Source organism: Saccopteryx bilineata, chromosome 4 (genome assembly GCF_036850765.1).
Source record: "Saccopteryx bilineata isolate mSacBil1 chromosome 4, mSacBil1_pri_phased_curated, whole genome shotgun sequence".
NCBI lineage: Eukaryota > Metazoa > Chordata > Mammalia > Chiroptera > Emballonuridae > Saccopteryx > Saccopteryx bilineata.
Window position 1 is genome coordinate 31,345,698 of NC_089493.1, and position 21,949 is coordinate 31,367,646.

The 21,949-nt window shown below is 46.1% G+C and overlaps 1 protein-coding gene across 5 annotated transcripts in view; it reads left to right on the top strand.

Annotated features, from left to right (window-relative positions):
- The window catches only part of SLC8A3 (solute carrier family 8 member A3), a 178,789-nt gene that overhangs the window by 149,781 nt on the left and 7,059 nt on the right, over positions 1 to 21,949 (top strand). For 4 of the 5 annotated variants that reach the window (XM_066273317.1, XM_066273320.1, XM_066273319.1 and 1 more), the window contains 3 exons: positions 12,423 to 12,526; positions 17,414 to 17,431; positions 21,589 to 21,713. In XM_066273317.1, the coding sequence (XP_066129414.1) occupies positions 12,423 to 12,526; positions 17,414 to 17,431; positions 21,589 to 21,713 (247 nt within the window). The remainder of the gene's footprint in view (positions 1 to 12,422; positions 12,527 to 17,413; positions 17,432 to 21,588; positions 21,714 to 21,949) is intronic. The other variant, XM_066273321.1, reaches the window with a different exon arrangement.

Consider the following 21,949-nt stretch of genomic DNA (forward strand, 5'->3'; position numbering starts at 1 on the left):
GCCCCAACATCTCCAGTGCCATCATTCGGATAACCAGCCATTTGCTCTCTTTAGTGCTGGGAGCAGACACACTGTTAAGTACAATGATTTTATAGATTATTTTCACCACTTCTCCAGGAAGGTAATTTATCAACTTTATGCACAGAGCTCTATTCCAAATCATTGGTGGGTTTTTTAAATTTCCCCTCTTGACTTAGAAGAGAGAAATGGAGCTGTGAATTGCCCTCCCTTCCCCCCACCAACTCCTTTGGGATGAGGCAGGGAGAACTTGGGACTCAAATAGGGCTGTAAATGACTGAGTCACGTATGGTGCTGAAACCTGCACAGGCCCACCGCTACGGGGATTGGAAATCTAATTCCCCTTCGAGAGTAACTAGGCAAGGCTGCTACAGAGACTGTTTTTATATATGAAGGCCAGATTTCCCTTCTAATGAATAGTGGAGCATTCCCAACGCTCACTGCACCCCGTCATACGCCCACTGACATGCATATACATTCAATCAGGAATATGAAGCACTCCCAACCAGAGGGCAGCAAAGAGGAAGAGAAATCTTTTTTTTTTTTTTTTGTATTTTTTCTGAAGCTGGAAACAGGGAGAGACAGTCAGACAGACTCCCGCATGCGCCCGACCGGGATCCACCCGGCACGCCCACCAGGGGCAACGCTCTGCCCACCAGGGGGCGATGCTCTGCCCCTCTGGGGCATCGCTCTGCCCGACCAGAGCCACTCTAGTGCCTGGGGCAGAGGCCAAGGAGCGATCCCCAGCGCCCGGGCCATCTTTGCTCCAGTGGAGCCTTGGCTGCGGGAGGGGAAGAGAGAGACAGAGAGGAGGGGGGGGGAGAAGCAAATGGGCGCTTCTCCTATGTGCCCTGGCCGGGAATCGAACCCGGGTCCCCCGCACGCCAGGCTGACGCTCTACCGCTGAGCCAACCGGCCAGAGCCGAAGAGAAATCTTTTTTGTGGCTTAAAGAGATGAGAAGATTCTTGTACTAACAGAAAAATTTTATTTAGCAGTGGATGAGAATGTTAGTTTTCCCATGTGTGAACATGCAGTCACATGCTTTTATCTTTTCATGGAAGCCATAAGCAATAGTCAAGCTAAGGAGCCTCCTTGAGGTCTATGGTATACTCAGACCAAGACTGATTTGAGCTGCCTGAGCAATGTGAGTATACTGATTGCCTCCGTGGAGATACTAAATTTCCTAGAGCTTAAGAAATCCCACATAAGCATACTGAGGGGAGCGGCAAAAGGGATGCTTTCTGTACATGTTCATACCACTAGATGATAAGTTTCATGATAGCAGGAACATGCTTCTGGTAAATAAGTGGGTAGCTGGGAAGATGGATGGATGGATGGATGGATGGATGGATGGGCATAATAGAGAGCTTCTAATTCCTGGGATGAAGAGGTTAGTCTTTATTTTCTATGAAAGAGGGTGGAGAGGATAAAAATTTATGACTTAAAATCTTTTCTACCTTGTAGAGTTGCCGTGCAAGGTGTATGACAGCCTTCGAAAGGGAGGGTGTCTACTTTAGAAGATTGCTGTTTTAAGAAATTAAAAATTCCCTCACTTTGCCCTGACCTTTGGGAAACAGAGTGAGTGGCCGCTTTGGGGTGTTTGACACCACTGTGTCTCTGACCACATTCTGAAGTCCTTGCGTTGGAAAAAGGGTTATTTAGGAAATCAAAGAGTTGATTATGAGCTACAGTGCCCGATTATGAGCACAGACATTCCAGAATGGATAGAATCAGTGCCAAGTCCTCAAACACATGGGTGTGCGCCCATGAACATGCCCAGCGATCAGATCTTAATTGTCAGTGGAGACAAAACGATCTTACATTTTGCCTAGGGGAAGCCACATCCTTGTAGGTTTTCTTTGATCAGCCCAACTAGTCATAGGTTTGGAGAAGCAGCGAGCAGCAGAGGGCTCCTCCACAGAGTCCAGAACGGATGCCAGAGGGGCAAAGATCGTGATCCTCCGTGCGCATTCATATACCCTTTCCTCCTACCCTTCTCCTACTTTGTACCTCCCTGCCTGCTCATCCTCCTGTCCACCTGACTACTCCTCCTGCTGCAGGAGGTCCTTCAGTGAAACCCATCTCTCTGCCTTAGCCTATCCCATACTCCCGTGGTTCAGGCATATGTGGAATAGTGCATCGGGTGAGAGTCCACAAAGCAGGTCTGCTGCTTACAGCTGTGCACCACATAAAGATCCCTGGGTGGAGGCTCACATCCAGCCAGTGCTCTCTGTGCCAAGCCCTGCACCCTACCATTTTGCTATGCTAGCCAGAGGAAGGCACCTTGGCTGTAAACCAAGTGGTACATGACCAGGGTTGTATCTTTTCTCAACCTTGCACAAAGGTGTTGTACAGCCTAGCAGTGGCCCTGCCATTAGGACAAATTATTCTGATTACAAAATAGATACTGCAAGACAGTTCCAAGAGATCATCTGGCTCAGTCCCTGACTTCATCAAGCCAGTAAGCCTTCCATGTTAGTTGGCTGTTGCTGTAAAACAAATAGTAATAAACTTAGAAGCAGAGTACAATACCCACTTACTATCTCACAGTTCTGGATCTCAGAAGTCCAAGCATGGTGTGTGGGTTCTCTACTCCAGGCTGAAATCCAGGTGTTGGCCAGGCAGGCTCTCATCTGGAAGCTCTGAGACAGTGTGTGCTTCTGAGCTCATTAAGGTTACTGGCAGAATCCTAACTCTTGTGGCTTTAGGTCTGAGGAGCCCTTTCTTGTTGTATATCACCCAAGCCCCACTCTGCTCCTGAAGGCTGCCTACCCTCCCGCTCATGGGACACCCTCCATCTTCAAACCAGAAATAACGAGTTGAGTCCTTCTCATGTTCTGAAGAGACCGATGCATGAATCCCTCCGGCTTCCCCTTCTTATGAGAGAAAGCTCTCTGCTTTTAAGGGCTCGTGTGAATAGATCCAGCCCACCTGGAAAATCTTCCTATTTTAAAGTCAGCTGTGCTATATAGCTCCATGTCACATAACATTATGGGAGTGATATCTCATCATGGTCAGTTTCCAGGGATTTGGGCAGAATGTCTTTAGTGGGACATTTTAGAAAATCCACTTAACACAGCCTCCTCACCCCCCCCACATTCCTTTTAAAAGCCAAACCTTTGAACCTTCCCCCCCCAAAGCTTGCTTTAACAAGCACATTAATACCTTACTTTATCAGCTAGTTACCCATTTTGAGCAGATGCTAGCATGTGGCACAATAATTTGTAAATCAATCAGAACAAGGTTTGCCATCTTAATCTCGCTCAAACTTTTTGGTGGAATCTGACATTGTCAGGAGTATGTGGGAAGTGACTCCCACCTGTTCACAAGAGCTGATTGTTAAATGTTTAGAAACTTTGCAAGTTGGTTGTTAAAAGTATTAGTGGCTTAAAATCGACCATAGTGGGGATATTTACACTGTGGAAAGCATGTGCCCCAAGTCAGGGTTCCTCCCCCCTTTCCCTAGACAGCTGGTTTACCAGCAGGCCAGTGGTTGTCGATCTTTATAGATCATCTGCTTGACCTCATGTAGCATGCAGAAATTCTCTCTATGGCCATTTTCAATGCATGGTCATCCTTTTACTTTGTAATACCACCAGGAATAGGGCAATCGCTCCCTTGTAAGTCAGTTCACCTCCCTGGTGTAGTGACACACGGTGGGGTTGAAGTCTGCCTTCCTGTCAGGGGCCCCAGTCCTTTGTGACAGCCCCGGAACTATTGGTTGTGAGTGTCATCCCCTCCCGGAGAATCTCTCTTCTCGATCCACATGCCAAAGCCCAGTTGGAAGCACAATCTTTATAGCCACATCATCTGAATTCAAATCACAGCTCTGCCGCTTACTTGGCTGTGACCTTGGGCAAGTCTCTTAGCGTTTCTGGTTTTCATCTATAAAATGGGGCTAAAAACAGTACCTACCTCCCCGGTTATAGTGAAGATTCAATGAGATAATACCTGCAGAGAGAACAGCACCTTGCCTGGCATGTGCCTACCTCACAGGTTTGTCGTGAGGACTGAGATAGTATTAGTAAAACTCCTGAACAGAACAAACCATGCCTGGCACAAAGCAAGCACTATATAAATACTAGCAAATTCATTTGAAACGTGGTTTTTAGGCCCTTCCCTGTCCTAGTCACTCTCCTCTGGGTGCACTCCAGTGCCCCTCTCAAAGCATAGTGTCGGAATGGACCTGAGCACTCCAACCTTTGGTTGAAATGCCACCTATTGATTCCAGACCCCTTTCCCCAACTGGCAATAGCACTTGAGCAGCTGCCCCCTAAGTTTTTCAGAGTCAGAGAGACTTCTCCAAGGATCCTTGGGCCCTGGACCAGCAAGCAGCATGGGCAAACTCGGGGAGCTTGTTAAAAATGCAGAACCGCGAGCCCCAGCCCAACCCGCTGAATCAGAACCTTCGTTTTGACAAGATCCCCAGCAGACACACATGCATACCAACATCTGAGAAGTGCCATTTTCGGGGACCCTATTTTCAGGGGAAAATAAGTTGAAGCATCCTCCTAAGCCTTCTCTCGAGACAAGGAGCCTTTTCCCTGGACCTTGGTGTAGGGGCGGGAGACGATCAATGTTGTGCTGGAGGGACGTGGTTGGAGGTGGGAGGGTCACTTCTGTTCTGGGTCAGAGCCAAAAGCCTGCCTGGGGAAGAGATGGAAGCTGCTGGTGCCCAACTGGGAAGATAAAGTCTAAAAAAAGAGCCCAGCCCTGAACCGCGAGGTTTCCACAAGCTCCCGAGAGAGGCAGGAAGCTCCGCCACCAGCTCCGTCCTGCAGCCCCAGGTCAAGGAAGCTTCCCGAGTATTAGCTGGCCAGGAGCAGCCAGGGTAAATTTAGAAATGATGAAGAGGAGCCCTCTTGATATGGTGAAGAACCATTTAATGGGAATCAGGAGGGAAGAGGTCGCCGAGTCAGAGATTATTTAGAGATTATTTCTAGCAAGGGGGGGCCAGAGGGTTAGGAACCACCTACTCACAGTGCAGTGCGGAGGCACATCCACTTATTATGTGCCTGTGCTGCCCACATTTAAATGGAAGAATTCTGTGGTTCCTCGCTGTGGCCGCAGCTTGGGAGTGGCACCCAGCATTTGCCCACTTGCTTGTATGAAGTTGGCTATAGGAGTAATAGGAGACATATGCTAGAATCCCAACTCTGCTGCTCACTAGCTGTGTGACTCTGGGGAAGTTACTTAACTTCCCTGAGCATCTGTTGTCTTTAAAGGGGAAGTAATAGACTGACCTGTGGTGGCGCAGTGGATAAAGCGTCAACCTGGAAATGCTGAGGTCGCTGGTTCGAAACCCTGGGCTTGCCCAGTCAAGGCACATATGGGAGTTGATGCCTCCTGCTCCTCCCCCCTCCCCCTTCTCTAAAATGAATAAATAAAACCTTAAAGGGGAAGTAATAATAGCAATGTTTCATGGTTTAAAACAGCATGAAATAAGAAAGTTCTCATGGTGCTGAATATCATGTAAATGAGTATATTATCTTAGATTCTTTTGTTGTATAGAGGGAAATTCAGAGGGTCCTTCTCCAATGTAGTATTCATTCATCCATTCAGCAGGTAAATCCTGCTTCCTCCCCCTCCACCCTGAGGGAACTCAGTGATTGAAGAGCAGCTCTTTCTCTTTACAGTACTCCTAGGACCAGAGGCCTGACATGGAACTGAGAGGCCAGCCAGGCAGCACAGCAAAGGGTTTTCCCTTTCTCTTTCTTTCTTTCTTTCTTTCTTTCTTTCTTTCTTTCTTTCTTTCTTTCTTTCTTTCTCTCTCTCTCTCTCTCTCTCCCTCTCTCTTTCTCTCTCTCTCTTTCTTTCTTTCTTAGAAAATTAAACGTTAACGGGGTGACACTGATCAATAAGAGTACGTAGGTTTCAGATAAACATCTCTTAGCATTTGAACTGTTGATTATGTGGTGTGCCCATCGCCCATAGTCAGATCACTCTCCGTCACCGCATACTTGTCCCTCTTTACTTCCCTCCACTCCCCAGCAGTGTGTTTTCTCAGCCCCTCCAGGTTGCTAGAGGGGGAGCTTCTGGGAGCACCTTTCCCATGCAGCACGGCCAGGTCTTAGCTGGGAATGCCCGTGCTTGGACAGCGCCCCAGCAGAAGACTGAGAGGTAGGGATAGTCCCAGAGCCTCAGGAAGCAACACTGGCTCAAGGAGCAGCTGTTTCAGAGGAGCTGACCCCATGACCAATTTAGTAAGTGCCACTGGGACAGAAGGAGGACTTGGGAATAGAAGAGACGTAGGGTTCAGAAAACTTAGTCTACTACCCGTGGTAGTCAACCTGGTCCCTACAGTCCACTAGTGGGCGTTCCAGCTTTCATGGTGGGCGGTAGTAGAGCAACCAAAGTATAAATAAAAAGATAGGTTTAACTATAGTAAGTTGTTTTATAAAAATTTATTCTGCCAAACTTAGTGAAAATCCAACATAAAGTACTTGGTAAGTAATTATTATTCTGTGCTTTAACTTGCTGTAACTCTGCTTTATAAATTTTATAAAGTAAAGTTACTTCCCTACTTTATAAATCACCATTACTGTGGAACCAGTGGGTGGTTAGAAAATTTTACTACTAACAGAGATACAGAAGTGGGCGGTAGGTATGAAAAGGTTGACTACCCCTGGTCTAAACCCATGAGTTAGATCCTGGCTGGCTGGAGAGCTCTCCTGCAGACTGGACAAACAGACTAGGCTGATAAGCTAAGGGTATACAGTGACACTGGCATTCTGATCTCTTCATCTCACTGAGAATCCTTGGGCATTCCATCAAATAGCCTTCAGCTTATTCCCCACCACCACCTATGAGTTATATTTTTACTACAAAAAGGCAAAGTAGATTGATTTCATGAAGCCTCGAGTGTGTTAGAAATTCACGACTAGTCACTCAACAGGTCATTGGGGGCGGCCTCCTCTGTACCAGGCACTAGGATGGCAGTTGCAAATAGGAGGCAAGTTTCCTGTCCTCATGGCGCTTACTGTCTCATGTGGACACACAGCCTATACACAAGAAAATGAATACACTAACTAGCTGACTTCAGGCTGTGATGAGTACAGTGAAGGGAGTGAGCAGATGGAACATGATAGAAAGTGACCCATGGTGGAGAGGTGGAGATGGTGGGAGGAAGGCGATCCAAGGAGATGGCGTGGCCGTGGCAGGCCTCTCCAGGAAGGTCATACATATGGGGAGACTCAAAGGGTGAGGATAAGCACAGGCCCAGACATGGAGAACAGCAAGAATGATGCCCTAAGGGGGAAAAGACTTGATTTGAAGAACAGAAGGACCAAGGGGAGAATGTTAGCAAGTCAGGGAGGTCAGCAGCATCTGTATCATATAAGATCCTATAGGTCACGGAAAGATTTTATATATATATCCAATTATAGGGGGGTATGATGGGGCCTGGATTGCGTTTTCAATAAATAACCTTGGTTGTTATGCAGGGAAGGGTTTGCAGATCAAGGGCAAAGGTGGGAGCAGGGAAATCTCAAGAGGCTATTGCAAAGTCCAAGGGAGAGGGTGTTTTGAGCCAGGTCTTGATAGCAGAGGAAAAGATGGTGGCAAATTAAATGGGTGAGGGTTAGAGGTGGGAGTAGGGAAAGGAGGGATGAGGGAAAGGAAGGAATCAAGGGTGATTCTAGGTTTGGGGCTTAAACAGTTTGATAGACAATGGTGTCATTGGCTGAAATGGGGAAGAATAAGTTTGGAAATAGAGCTCAAGACCTGGCAGGTGACTCTGACTAAATTTAAATGTTCTTGGGTCTCATTTGTGGCTTGAGCAGAACTGAGAACCTTCTCAATTTTCAAGAGCTTCAAGGGATTTCTCTGGGCTCCAGGCAAGATGACACCTTACATTCAAGAAGTGATGCCTTACCCAGGAGTGATCTTGGCGAGGGAATCTCACACCTGCCTCCTCCACTCCTGACACCCTCCAACGGGTGGTTCCAGCTCGCTAACCCAAAGTGTTCTTGCCACTACTCAGTGTCTGTCCCATTTCCCTATCTTCAACTAAGTTGTTGATGGCATCCCCTATTCTGTTTATCTGTTCACTAAAGACCACAAGAAGCACAAGTCAGGCTTTGTTTTATGACATGTGATTTATCTCGCCGAGAGCTTGTTGCTGACAAGGACACAAGGCCAGATTTTGTGAGAATCAGAGAGCTGCCCTCCATGCCACCTCCCTTCACATGCCAACCCCCTCAGCCCATTAGGAATCTAGCATCCTGATTTATCCAATTCTTTCTTGACCTGACTTTTATTTCCACCATATCTTGGGACACCAGTTCTACTTATTGATTTTCCCTTCTTTGTGGACTTAGTGACTAGAAATGATAAGATTCCTTTATGTATTATTCTCAAACCACCAACCAGGTCATACTGCTCTTAGTAACAATCATTGCTATTTATTAAGAACTTAACTAGGGAATATGTACGCTGTCAAGCACTTCCTATGCTTCATCTCATTTAGGAACACTATGAAGTAGGTTCTAGTATTCCACTTTATAAATGAGACTTGCAGAGCTTTAGCAAGTTGCCCGAGGTCACCCATCTATTGAGAGGTGGGGGCCGGACTGGACCCCAGGCGTCAGTCTCCGTGACCAATGCCACTGTTCTGGAGGAAGGAAGGCCAAAGTGTGGTGTACTTTTGCTGGTTGAACAGTCACCTTTCTATGCTGGCTAGCCAGGTGTCTCTGTGACTGCAGTGGCACATGATGAGGGTATGGAGTCTTTGTTTTTGAAGCATTCAGCACTGGAGACCAGGGTGTATTAGTAACTGCTGTTACATTCACTTCAAGAGCAATGAACTCACATATGCACAACAGGACACAGTGTGGACAAAGGAAGCTCTGGGGACGCCCAGCTCGAACAGTGATTTGAAAAAGCTCAGGAGAGCAGAGAGGTTGTCCCAAGCCAGAATGTACAGATATTCCTACTTTATAGCAAAGAGTAACAGGAGGAGCTGAAGGCTTCAGTCTCTTCTCCCAAGGCCAGGTGTCTGAGTCCGAGAGGGGCCATGCCCACAGGCAGTTGAGCGGGTTTCTGCGTGGGTCCCTTCTTTTCCATTGCTGAGGGGAGACAACTCCATGCCTGCTCATCTAGCAATGTCTCACACCCCTGGGCAGGCCTAGACGTCTTGACTGGGGTCCTGAAATGGCCCCATCGTGAAGTAAACGTTGGAAGAGGCCTGGGCCAGATCCATCTTTGTTTTTAAGTGTGTAGTAATATTAAAAAAAGAAGAAGAAATACAAAACAGTTACTAAAGTTAGTTCATATTTTTCAGTGTTTAAATTAACAATGTAACAGCTTTTATTAATAATATATTATATATATATATATATATATATATATATATATATATATATATATATAATTGTGCTAGTCACAATTTCTGTAAGGAAAAAAAAATCTCCCTTGTCCCCAAAGCAGAAGGGGTGAGGAAGCAAACATTACGGGAGGACCTAACTGCCTGAGCCATTGTGTTTATACTGTTTCATTGCTCTTGAACTGCCCGGGATGGTGTAAGCATCATTCAGCCTGTGTGTGTACTGGTTACAGTTGTTTGTCCAAGGTCACATAGCGAACCCAGGGCCAGAACCCAGAACCTTTGACTGTAAAGCCTGTGCTTTTTTCAGTCTTCAAGTGTGGTCATGCCACGAAGCCCCACGAAGCCCAGGAGGAGCCCAGTGAGGTTGGGAGGGGGCTGGGGCAGCCCTCTCGTTCATGCCCTTGTGGTGTTGGGCGCACTCTGACCTTTCTGGACCTCTTCACTGTTCCCTTCTCTTCCTGTTTCTTCTCCTGGCTGGCTCCCCCCCACCCCCAACTCTACTCCTTGCTTATGATACTTATTTTTCCATCCACAGCAAAGCAATTCACATCAAGGTAATTGATGGTGAGGCGTATGAGAAAAACAAGAATTACTTCATTGAGATGATGGGCCCCCGCATGGTGGATATGAGTTTTCAGAAAGGTGTAGTACCCTGTCCTCCACACTAACGTTAACATTCTTCTCTTCTGTTTCTTTCTCCCATCTGTTTCCTTCTCTTCCCTTTTCTTCTACCTCTCTGGTTCACTTTCCCCGTTTCCTTTCTTGTTCTCTCTTTTCCTCTCTCCTTGTCTCTTTGCTTCCAGCTGTGTCCCAACATCTGCTAGCCTGTCACATGGTATTCGTAAGAGGGATGATCAAGAGCCAACGGTAATTTTTTTAAGATGGACAAATGGCGTATGGAGAAAGAAAGAGGGAGAGAGAGAGAGAGAGAGAGAGAGAGGCAGCCACAGCCCTGAGAGTATTGTATATGAGGCTCTCTGTTTATGCTGAACGGCTTAATAATCTACGGAAGAGAAAAAAGACCAGCTAGCGCAGCACAAGGTAGAAGGGCGGCCCTTGGAAACTGGCCCAGGCTCTCAGCACCGATTTCCACAGGATAGCTATTCTCAGGGCTAAGCTTCGAGTCCCTGGGCATAGTCCCAAATCAATGTATTTAGATTTGAGTTCTGTTTGTGGTTCATTCTATTCCCCAAAGCAGGCCTTAGGAGCCATCTTACCTGTCATGTCCCTACTGTCAAGGTGTGTTTCTCTCCGTGACCTTGACTGAGCAGAAAGTACAGGTTTGGATTCTAGGTCTAGGTGAAGAACCCACCCGTTTTCCCTATGAGGAGCATCTGGAAGTGGAGGCAGAGTTACAGCTGTGGGAAAGAGGATTCTGACCTGAGTGGAAGGAAGTCACAGGACCTCTTGGGGTGGATGGACCTTTTGCCTTCAACTTCAGTGACCCTTTAGACCCCAGGCCTCTAATAGGCAAGACAGACAGAAAATAATCTTCTGGATAGATAAATGGGGGTGGGGGGGCACTGCCAGTATTTGAGGCAACATTCCTTTCCTGGCAGAGCTGTCAGTCATATCCTTCCAGACGTGCCCATGGCTGCAGAGCCCCTGCAATGGGGAGACAGGCCAGGGTCTTGGGCCTGGAGAGAAATACCCAGAAAGTGCTCTTGACGATCAGTGAACTTTGTCCTTTTTGGACACTGAGCAAGGTGTCCAAAAAACTGCTAGAAAAATGACCCAAAATGTACTCATAAAATACACACTAAGAACAGCAAGTCCTGTGCCTAACAAACCAACTCAGATAGCCTACCACTTCATAGATAGCAAAGATGAGCTTGTCTTTAGAATGGAATAGGAACACCAGAGGCTTTGATTAGACATTTTAGGCTATTGTTTGTTAGCACTTCTTTGCCCTTTAAAAAGCATTTAGGTCCCAGGTCAGAGGGAGAGAGAGAGAAAAAGAGAGAGAGAGAGAAGTCAGGGTTCACTATTGAGACTCAGCAATCCCACTGTGGTTCCAAGAAGGACCAGGAAAAGCCACACAGGGAGATCCAAGCCCACATAGCAACTTGCCCTGTGGTGATAGGCCTCGGCCAGTCTCATGTCAGTCTTGGTAGGGGAGTGATTTTCAAGAAAATGTTGATTCCCTGATGATTTGTTTTTAAAAGACACAATGCTTTGTTGAGATACCTAGAAATGAACAGCAATATCCACCCCCTTGTCCCTTGGACCCTTGATAATCAGGGAACCAGCCTTGGGACATACCACCCTGATATGATAGAAGTCCAAAGGCAATTTAAAACTTGATGATTTACATCATTTGCTTCACACTTTCTCAGGAGTGCATCAGCCATAAATATGAAAGGAGTCCTATATCATACAGTGGTTAAACACACTTGTATCAGTTTCCATCATGGAAGCCCAGTGAGATGTTAGAATTATGCCTTTCTTTCTCTCTCTCTCTCTCTCTCTCTCTCTCTCTCTCTCTCTCTCATTTCTCTTCCTTGTAAATACTTTCCTTTAAAACTTTTCTTTATGAGGTTCCCATAAGAAGTGGGTCTAGACACAGAAATGGAAACAAATCCCTAGCTAGGTACTGTTGACAAACTTCCTGTTGTAGAAAGGGCCTGGGTCATTCCCAATGACCAGCAGTTTACCTGCTGCCCAGAGAAACGCCACTGTTACCATGTGACACCCAGTAGAATGTGCTACCGACTCACTTCCTACTAACCATCAATGGGATCTAAAATGACTCCTCCCACCTCAGCCCCATCTCCCCCCCACTCCCTTGCTGTCCTCCTGGACCCCTTTCTTCTTTTGCCTGCTTTTCTTTGCCTCCTGGCTCCCTTTCCCTCTCCCTCATAAGGACAGCTATGACCAAGGAGACAAGAAAAGCTAAGATCATTTTTTTAAAAAATATAAGAACAATACAGTCCACCATAGTCCTGTCAAAGCCACCATGGCGGGACCGGGCTGCATGTGCCAAGAGTGATGGGGGATGATTTTAAAGGCTGTGCTCCACGTGACCAACCAATCTGCCGACCCAGTCTACACACACTCTCTCTCTTGTTGTCCCTACAGGAAAACCATAAGGGTTAAAATAGTAGATGAGGAGGAATACGAAAGGCAAGAGAATTTCTTCATTGCCCTTGGTGAACCGAAATGGATGGAACGTGGAATATCAGGTGTGAGATTCTTTAAAAAACAAAACAGAACAAAGTAAAACAAACAAAAGGAAAAAAATTCTAAACAAACTGAAAAGCAACAACAAAAAGCAACTGTATTTTTTCTCCCTGTTTTTTGCCCCTTTTCCTCCTTCCTCCTTTTGACCAACAGACTTTTTTTATTCTTTTCCCTCCTGTATTCTCGCTCTCACCCTGTTTCGGTATCATCTCTGCCTTCTCAGCCTTAGCTGATTTCCAAGTCCTCCTTCTCCGCCTTCTGGGCAGCACTGCAGCCTCAGCTCCTCATTACCCTCATGAGTTACTTCCGCCTTGTGTTCCAATGATCTGATTACCACCGTGCCCTGCACTCTCCCCCACAGCCCGCACACATACACGATGACCTGCAAATGCGGAGACTCCTGGGTGGTGGGGAGGAGAAGAACAAGAGAGGAATGTGATGCAATGCATGCCGGTGCCCCTCACCTGCCTTCTTCCCCTCCTGCTCCTCACTCTCTGGCCTGGATTGAATGGGGGAGGGCCTAGTGGGGGTGGGGGCCCATGTTGCAATGATGCTTTGATCATTTTCTGCTGCATTCCCCAACCTCTGTTGAGTGCTTGGCAGGTTATTCACTGGCAGAGTGTCCCATAGGCCCCTCTGCCCTTCACGGAGGTAAGTGTTTTATCTGGCTATTTCACAGTTGGGTAGACCGTGGCATGAGAAGGTATGCCATTTGTCAGAGGCCACAGCTTCCAAGAGTTCTCTGAGAGGGAGCTGGCTTCTGAGGTTGTCATGTAATCTGCAGTCCTGAGCTCTTCTTCCTCCCCTTAGCATCCCACCCCATCCCATTCTACCTCTTTTCCTAGCCCAAGGTAGAGTACTTTATTCAGACTACTTTAGGATAATGCAATCTTTAAAGCAGAAAATTGAGGGTCTGCAGAGGGAAGAAAGCAGTTTCAAGTATGGAAATCTCCCTAGCCAGCGGGCCCTGGAGGAGGACTGATACTGGGCGGGCCCAGAGTATAGACTTTTCCAATTGGAGAAGGGACTCTCCATGCTGTAGTGGTGCTGATCCTTGAAAAACAGGTGCTGGAAGGTTCACAGAAGCCTTTCTTTGCCTCCTATCTGCAAATTAGCCTATCACTCAGATCCCGAGATAACCAGTATCCTACACCAGAGAAGTGGCCTTGTCTCCTCTCCTCTGGACGGACATCTTGGAATACCTGTCAAGGTTCCATCCGAAGGGACTGATTGTGGTGCAACAAGCCAAATGTAAGGAAAGATTTCTTCCCTTGAGGAAAATGATTGGAAGCCACTACTTTGAAAGTGCTGGAGGAATATATATGGGAATGGGTAAGGGTGTCCTTTGGAAATACCAAGAGGAAGACCCCCACACTCCCCTTCAGGAGACATGCTGCTGGGAGCCTTGTGGAAGACTAAACAGACCCACATGTTTGTCAAAGGGGGTGATTATTTTGCAGTTACTTCATATTCACGTGGCAGAGAGCTTCAGAAAGCCTTTCACCCAAGGACAGACCAAAGTGATTTGGGAACTGTACCCCCAAAGGTTCATTGACAGGTCTTCTCAGACCATATAACTGATCAGCTCTTACTACCTTCTGAGGACTCCCTCTGCAGACCTGACCACTTCTGTGCTCACATGGTTTAGACACACCTGGTGTTCTAGAAGCAGAAACTTCTCCATCTTCTATTACTCATTCTCTCCTTGGCCACCCAATAAGATGCTGCCATGACCCTGACTGCCAGAGAGCGCGGAAAGAAAGGTATCAAAATCTCTGGACCACTGCTGCCCAGATTGTCTTCCTGCCGATCCTCCAGTTTCTGCTGCTGGGAATATTCTCAGAAACGGTCTCAACACCTGCCCGACCTCCCTCCCACCCCCCTGTGCATTTACTCTATATCTTTATGATTGGTTGGACACACAGGCATCTCAGATCACTGTACACTGGCTTCATCAATTTTCAAGTCCCAAGTACTTAGGTGTAAATGAAAGCAGCAAAAGGACCATGCTGGGCAGCTGGAAAGAAGGCATTGGCTCTGGACAAGAAGAATAGGTTGGAAGGCCGTCCATGACTTTGTTCCACCAGTAAAGAGGCTCTTGTCTGCCTCCCCCACAAGCCCCCATCAGCAGCAGGACAGAGCGACCTAAGACTAACCTTGGTCAAACGCAAACACCTTGGATACTCCACATTGGAGGACCCCTTTCTGCCGCACTGGATTCTCTGTCCAAGGAGATGTCAGCAAAGCCCTGCTGGAGCCTAGTCCTGGGGGAGGGCATAGGCAAGAAGACAAGGATCTCATTGAGTCATCGGTGTGGAATACCCCCAGTTCCTCCCGGAGAACGAGATGTCAAGATGAAAGATGCCAGTGGAACTGTGACTGTTTCCTGGCATCCTGTTCTATTGTCTATAGGGTTAATTTTTGGTTTCTTTAGTTCTTCCCATATTTTGGCATCAGAACATTAAGTCAAAGTTCATAAGCTTGATTATCTAGACTTAGAATCAAGTGAAAACCCACCCTGATTTCTAGAATTCCCTACTGGCCTTGGAGTGACAAATAGTACAGCAGAAATTGCTTTTCATTATCGCTGCTGCATGGGAGTCTTAGGCACTGGGAACAGCATAGTCTCTGCGTGGTCAACATGACGATGGCACTCTTAAAAAAACAAAGGACTGGATTTGAAATAGGAGATTCTGTTCTTGGTAAACCAAACAGATTTCAGAAGTGAGATGAAAAGTTTTGGACAAGCTGGGGAGGGGAAAGGGAGGAGTAATAGGAAACACGTTGCTTGGAGTAAGTACTGGGGTCCAGAAGTGGACTTCTGAGAGCAACACTGACCAGCATGGTCAAGGCTGCCGGGCCTGTGCCTGGACAGTGCCAGTCTCGGGTGGGAAGGGAAAGCACTCACCCCCAGGAACGGGGCCTGTTTGTGCCTCCTCTTAGTGCATTCACAGATTCACCCTGACAAGCTGCTCAGATGCTCACAGTCATCTAGAGAGCTGTTGTTTCCGGCTCGTCGCTGAGGTGTCTGAGCAGAGATGGAAATTCACCTGACCATGAGGCTCGATGCGGGTGAAAGGTCAGCTCTAGCTTCTCCCACCATAAGCAGCAGGAGAAACTCCGGGGAGGGATTGTGTCATTCAGAGCTGGGCTAGATGGAGCTCACTGATGCTTCCTTAACTGCTAGGTAGAAAGTCTCAGAGAATGACCAGAGACTGGTGAAATTCCAGCTGACTGCAAGCCATCTTGCCGTGCTAGGGATGATCCTGGTGATGGGAGGTACATCTGAGTGAAAAACAGGGCAGCGGGACCTATTGAAAGAGTTGCCCCTTGTCTGGCCTACCCAGGTACACTGATGTGTTTGTGTTTCTGGTCTCCACGGAGGTAGGGCCATGAGGGGCCCTTCCAGCAGATCCACAGAAGGAGCAAAATGAACAACCTCTCTTGCTGTCTATCTATCTGATTGTAGTAAGGAGACCCATTGACCCGTTACTCCTTGGAATTCCACATGAGAGAAACCAGAGAAATCCAGTTGCTATGCTTCCTGTTTTTATTCCATAAACATCTGGATCCACATGTGTCTTCAGGGACTGAATACAGGATGATGGGTCACAGGTCTGAGTTGTATTCCTAGAGATCTTTAGAAGAAACAATTCACAGACACCCTTCTCCCACTCCTTCCTCAGCAGTCTCTATCAGTCACCAGCTAGCCCAGGAGTTTTCTACACCAGTGGCAGGCTGGTCCCAGACTTTTATTTGCCAAGAGACAGGGAGTAAGTGGCTGTATTAAAACACCGGCAAAATGAAAATGTGGTATGTCACAAGATTTTTTTTTTTTTTTTTTTTTTTGGACCTTGGAAATGAAGGAGTTTAGCGTTAAGTACAAATTCAGGAGCGAGGGACCACCTGTGTTGGATATAGCTTTAAGTCAGCTTCCCAGTCCATGTAGGGACCGTGTATTTGGCATCTTCCCATCTACAAATCACTTTCAGTTTATGAGTATGATAGTCTCTTTAGTTCAGATTATCTGGCTCTAATTTAACCTGCCCTTCCTAGAACAAAAAGGCTACCATTCAGCGATAGCACCACACGATTTATGAAAAATGCAATTGCCCCAATAGTCAGCAAAGAACAAACCTTTATTAACAACTACTAGTTGCAGTGACTTTGCTAGGCACAGGTGATACACAGGAGGAGGAGTGCACAGCCACCACCTCCAAGCTGTATCTGCAAAAATAAACCGCTCGAGGTAAATGTTCTGTAATTCTTAACGGGGGAACTCAGAGTTCTGGCCAGCATGGTAGCTGTGACACCAAGTGGCCATGAAAATGTTACGGGCACTGGGAAGCTGAGCATGTCCTAATTTTGAGTTTAGGGATAGAAATAGAGAATGGACAGGGTTCCACTCTCATACACCGTTACTTGGCACCCTGAGCTTCCCCTGGGGTCATAGTCTCCACTGAGAAGCCAAAGGACTCTGGCAGGGCTGCAGGCTGTATGCAGTTCTCCTTTCCAGAATGGTTATGATAACCTGATCCTTAGCAGATCACAAACGACCAACCCTGTCTCTGCTTCACTCACTTGGTTCCCTCATCCTCATTCCTCTCTCCCTGGCCCTCAGAGCTGCAGGGAAGGTGTGGGGGAAGCTCTCATAACCGCAGGCCCTGGTGCTCAGCAGTCTCTCCAGGGGCTCACACCTCTGGCTGCTGCTGCTGCTGCTGCGCATGCTCCAAACGCTGCCTTTCGCATGTGGCTGCAGAGCTCTCACCTACTAAGCTCACTGCTTCCTATGCTGCTGCAACCACAAAGCCTGGGGACACTTTTGAGATGGGACCTTAATGCTCTTTCCTTTTCTTTCTTCCCCTTGTCTGGTATCCATTTGCAAACAGCGCTCCTGTTGTCTCCAGGTAAGAGGTGCCTAGCCCGGCTTTTCTACTTCCTGCCAGTGCTGTTATCTAGTTTAAGACCCGTGTCCTTTGATTGATTTAGTAGGGACTGTAAGCTCAAGTTAACTGACAAGTTCTCCCAAAGACTAGGAGATTTATGTCCTCACTTGAAGCAATCATAAGGAAACAGACAATTCCCTGCGCACCATTTCTATCAGTGTTTGTGGGTAAAGGCACAGACTGGTCCTCTCTGGGACCAGGAAGGGAATTGAAACTTACCAAAGAGATGGTGGGTCATAGATTTCTCCTGAGTCTTAACTTATCTGGCATCTCATGTAGTGAGGCAAGAAGGGAGGAGAGTCAGAGCTGAATCTCCTAGGAGGATCATGATGGGATTTGAAAGAAAAGACTTTGATCTTGGGTGATCCAGGGCAAATTAATCAGAAGCTGCTGTGAGAACACAGAAGCAATTTTTAAAGAATCTGGAGTTTTACTGATCCTAGAGATCTTCCGTCTTACACAGCTGAGGTTTCCATTGCTACAACATTGATTTGTTTGTCACTGATACTGAAGTCACATGAGCCATGAACAACACATAAGAATTAAGCTATAATGGGAGATGGGATAATCATCTGGCTGGAAAGAAATTTGAGAGAGATTCTCATGCAGAGACCAGAACCTGTTGTAAGACATACACCTACTTAGAGAGTGTGCTTGAATCAGTGGAATCCCATGGTAACTGAGCAGACATGAACACGTGTCCATCACACCCAGCAATACTGTAGCCCGTGGTGCGGGCAGAGTGAGCTATGCAAGATGTCGCAATATATTTTGAAAGAATGTTTTACTTTTTAGAAGTGCTTTGAACATATAAGAAACTCAAGTCATTTAAGAGCCAGAGCATCTTATAGAATGTATTGGTGTTCAAAGCCACATATTGACTACACCTTGGGTTTGAGAAAGGGGAAGTGTACATAGTAAGGGCATTTGTCTCCTTGGAGCCTTAAACAAAAAATAATGTTGGTAAACACCTACATTTTCCCATTCTGAAGAAAGGTAATTACTCCAGCTTCCTTGGCCTCTTGCTTCCTCTTTATACCAACAGGATAAGAACTACCTCCAACCCCATGTTTTCCACGAGTCTCCCAGGGCTTTGATGTCTAGCGCTGGGTCTTCCTTCTCCACTTCACTTATCTTCTTGTCTGAGAAGGTGTTTGGGCTTTTTGGTTCTAACTTTGGCCTCCACCTCTCACGCCATACACAACAAAGGCTGGGATTTCATTTAAGCCTCTTTATACTTTTAACATATTTGCACAAATGCCAATAGAAGCTCAAAATGGAAAAGAAGGTGTTACTTCCTAGATCTTCCTATCTAAATCTTTAATTTAGGAGCCTTTGGTTAGACTTAAATTCATTGGAAATTTTAATCCTTTGCTTGAATTTTCCTGGAAGGACAGGCAAACATGATTAACAATGCCTGGTGGTGAAAGATGCAGAATAAATAGTTCATTCTGAGCAGCAGCCCCAAGTTCAGGGACCTGGAGGGCACTGGTTGCATTGTCCCCCTTCTTCCTGAGGATGTCTGTGGAGCATTCATGGCAATTTTATTCCTGTCTGGCCTGGCAAGCTCTTTATTCTTCCTATATGTGCTTAGTTTTTCATCCTATTCTCTTGCTCCCTCTCTGCCTCTCTTTTATCTCCTCCTTTTTCTAGATTTGAGAATTTATTTAGTCAATCTAAATATCAACATCACCTGCCTTTTATTCTCTTTACTTGAAATTCTGGAGAGTCGTGTAAACAAGTGATCAGAATCACTATGGTCATTTAGGTTTGAGACTTGTTGTTCTTTTTTTTTTTTTTTAAGGCTTAGTCTTTTTTTATTATTATTATTATTTTATTTTATTTATTCATTTTTAGAGAGGAGAGAGAGAGACAGAGAAGAGAGAGAAACAGAGAGAGAGAGAAGGGGGGAGGAGCTGGAAGCATCAACTCCCATATGTGCCTTGACCAGGCAAGCCCAGGGTTTCGAACCGGCGACCTCAGTATTTCCAGGTCGACGCTTTATCCACTGTGCCACCACAGGTCAGGCGAGACTTATTGTTCTTTCAAGAAGTTAATTTGAACTTAAGGGATGATTATTACAAAAAATATAAAAAGGGAGGAATTACTACCAAACCAAGACACTAAATCAGAGTTAATTTAAATGGAATCAATTAGCAGATATATATGGAGTGCCTCTCTGGGGCTGAGGGAGAGCCAAAGAGAGAGGATTGGTTATTTTTCAAAGACATCTCTTCAGAAAAGCTAGATGGAAACCTGACTATCACCACAGGGTTGGACAGGTCAGTAGGTTGGCGAATATCTTGCCAGATGGATATAGTGCTAGATTAATTGCTAGACAAGAGGTTAGACAGGTACATTCATATGTCACTGGAGAGCTCATTGTGTTGGTCCGAAGTGCTTGTGGCACAGGTAGAGGGCAGCGTGGAGGGAATGGGGGGATGACCCTGTCACTGCCAGGATAACCATTGCTATGTGATGCCAGAACCCATGGGAGAAGAAGAGTCCTCATCCTTTTAAAGGATTTGTGTCTTTTTCCAAAGGCTTTCTTTCAGAGTGGCTTGCAGTCTGGTTTCTAGGATCACCGACTTCATAGCCAGAACCCTGGACGCACCTACATTTACCTTCAGGATTAACTAATAAGGGACTCAAAATTAAAGAATTAAAAAATGTCAGGCTGCTAGGGGGTGTCAGCTGACTTATAAATATACAGAAGAACATAGAACCTTGGAAAATATTATAATTGTTTCTGAAAGCCATCACCAACGCTAACCTTAGGACAGCACCACGGACAGCTCCCAAGCGTTTAGGAAATGCCGACCGTCTGTGTTTGGTGCCAGAAGCACTGAGTGAAACAGCCAGCTCAGGAATCCTCTGCGCTCTCTTACCATCTTCATTCAGGCCAACTAAGAAAGTCCTTACAGAAAATAGTCTCTCTGCTTGATAACTTACGCCCTTGGCTTACAGTCCATTCAGTGAATTCCTATCCTTGCAACCTCAAGAGCTCACGTCTCACCCCTCCCTGTGTTTCACCAATTCCTAAGAGAAACGAAGACCTTCTTGGCCTCTGACCCATTTTGTCCTTGAGATTATCCAAAGACCAGACGATTTCCCTCGGATAATCACTGTGCGGAATGAAAGCAATTAAGGAGCTGAATAAAAGAATTAATTGCATGCAAGAATGTGGACTTGGATGGGAAAATGTTTAAACAACCTCTGAAAGAAACAGGCTGCCGAAAGCAATTTTCTAATCAAAGAGGAATAAAAAGATTCAATCTCTGTTTCACTCTAATCCAGAAAACATGTCTTCACGGTGAAGTGGTCTTAAAATGGCCTCTCCAGCTAAAGTGGAAAATTTTCCAACCGTTGGACATGAGAAGGGGCCTCTGGTAAATGAGGCAAGGTGTTGGAGGTCAGAGGAATGCCCAAGAAAAAAAGGAAGATCTGGCTTTTGTTGTGCTTTTGAACAAATATCTGTGTTCCAGAAGAAATGTGCCTGCTTCCTGTAGAAATTCTGGGGAACTTTTATTGGAAAATCATGACGTTTTGGGGGAAATCTTCCAAGTTTCTCATCATGAGGATAATATTCACTTGTATGAAATGTAAATATTCCTGGAAACACCCTCCCTTTCTCCTTTATAAAGGGAATAGTGCCGGAGTGTTGCAGTAGATGTTAATATGAACCAGTGGACATTACCCTTGGATTAAATGTGCCTCTGACCTCCAAGAACTCTTATGTGAAGTAGTGGAACAGTCAGACACAACAGTGCAAAACAGTTAAAGGTCAAGAGATATGTTCCCATTTCTCTAATATCTCACCAAACGACTTGGGGACTTCAGTTGGTTTTATTTCTCAGAAGGTCTTTGGGTCAGGCTGCCCACTGAGGTACAGAATGGAAAGATAGGGAACTTATATAACAGGCCTATAAGGAAACCTTTTATGGTCTGATGGTCATGCGTTCAATGCTTTAGAGAAAGAGACACCACAAAGTACACAGTATCCCTACTCCCGAGAGCTATTTGCTTTATGTCCACTGCCCAGGCCTAACACTCTGGAGCTTTAGACTTTTAGGGAAGGAATAAGGTGCTAAAGCTAGTCTGATTTTGTTTTGTTGCAGAGGTGACAGACAGGAAGCTGACTGTGGAGGAAGAGGAAGCCAAGAGGATAGCAGAAATGGGAAAGCCAGTATTGGGTGAACACCCCAAACTAGAGGTCATCATTGAAGAGTCCTATGAGTTCAAGGTCAGGCCATAAGTGAGATGTGATCGCATAATATAGAGTGATGGGGTGGGAGGTGGATGACCCAGAGTGTTGTTCCAGTTGTGCCACTGAACATGTGAAGTTGTAACACTGGCCATTTTGTATCTGAGGAATATTGTGAGGAGACATGACATAGCGCATGGAATAAATGGGCTGTAGAGCCCATAGATGTGTTGTTGCCGTGGTTTCCCTGTAATTTTAAAGATTCTGAAGTTCCA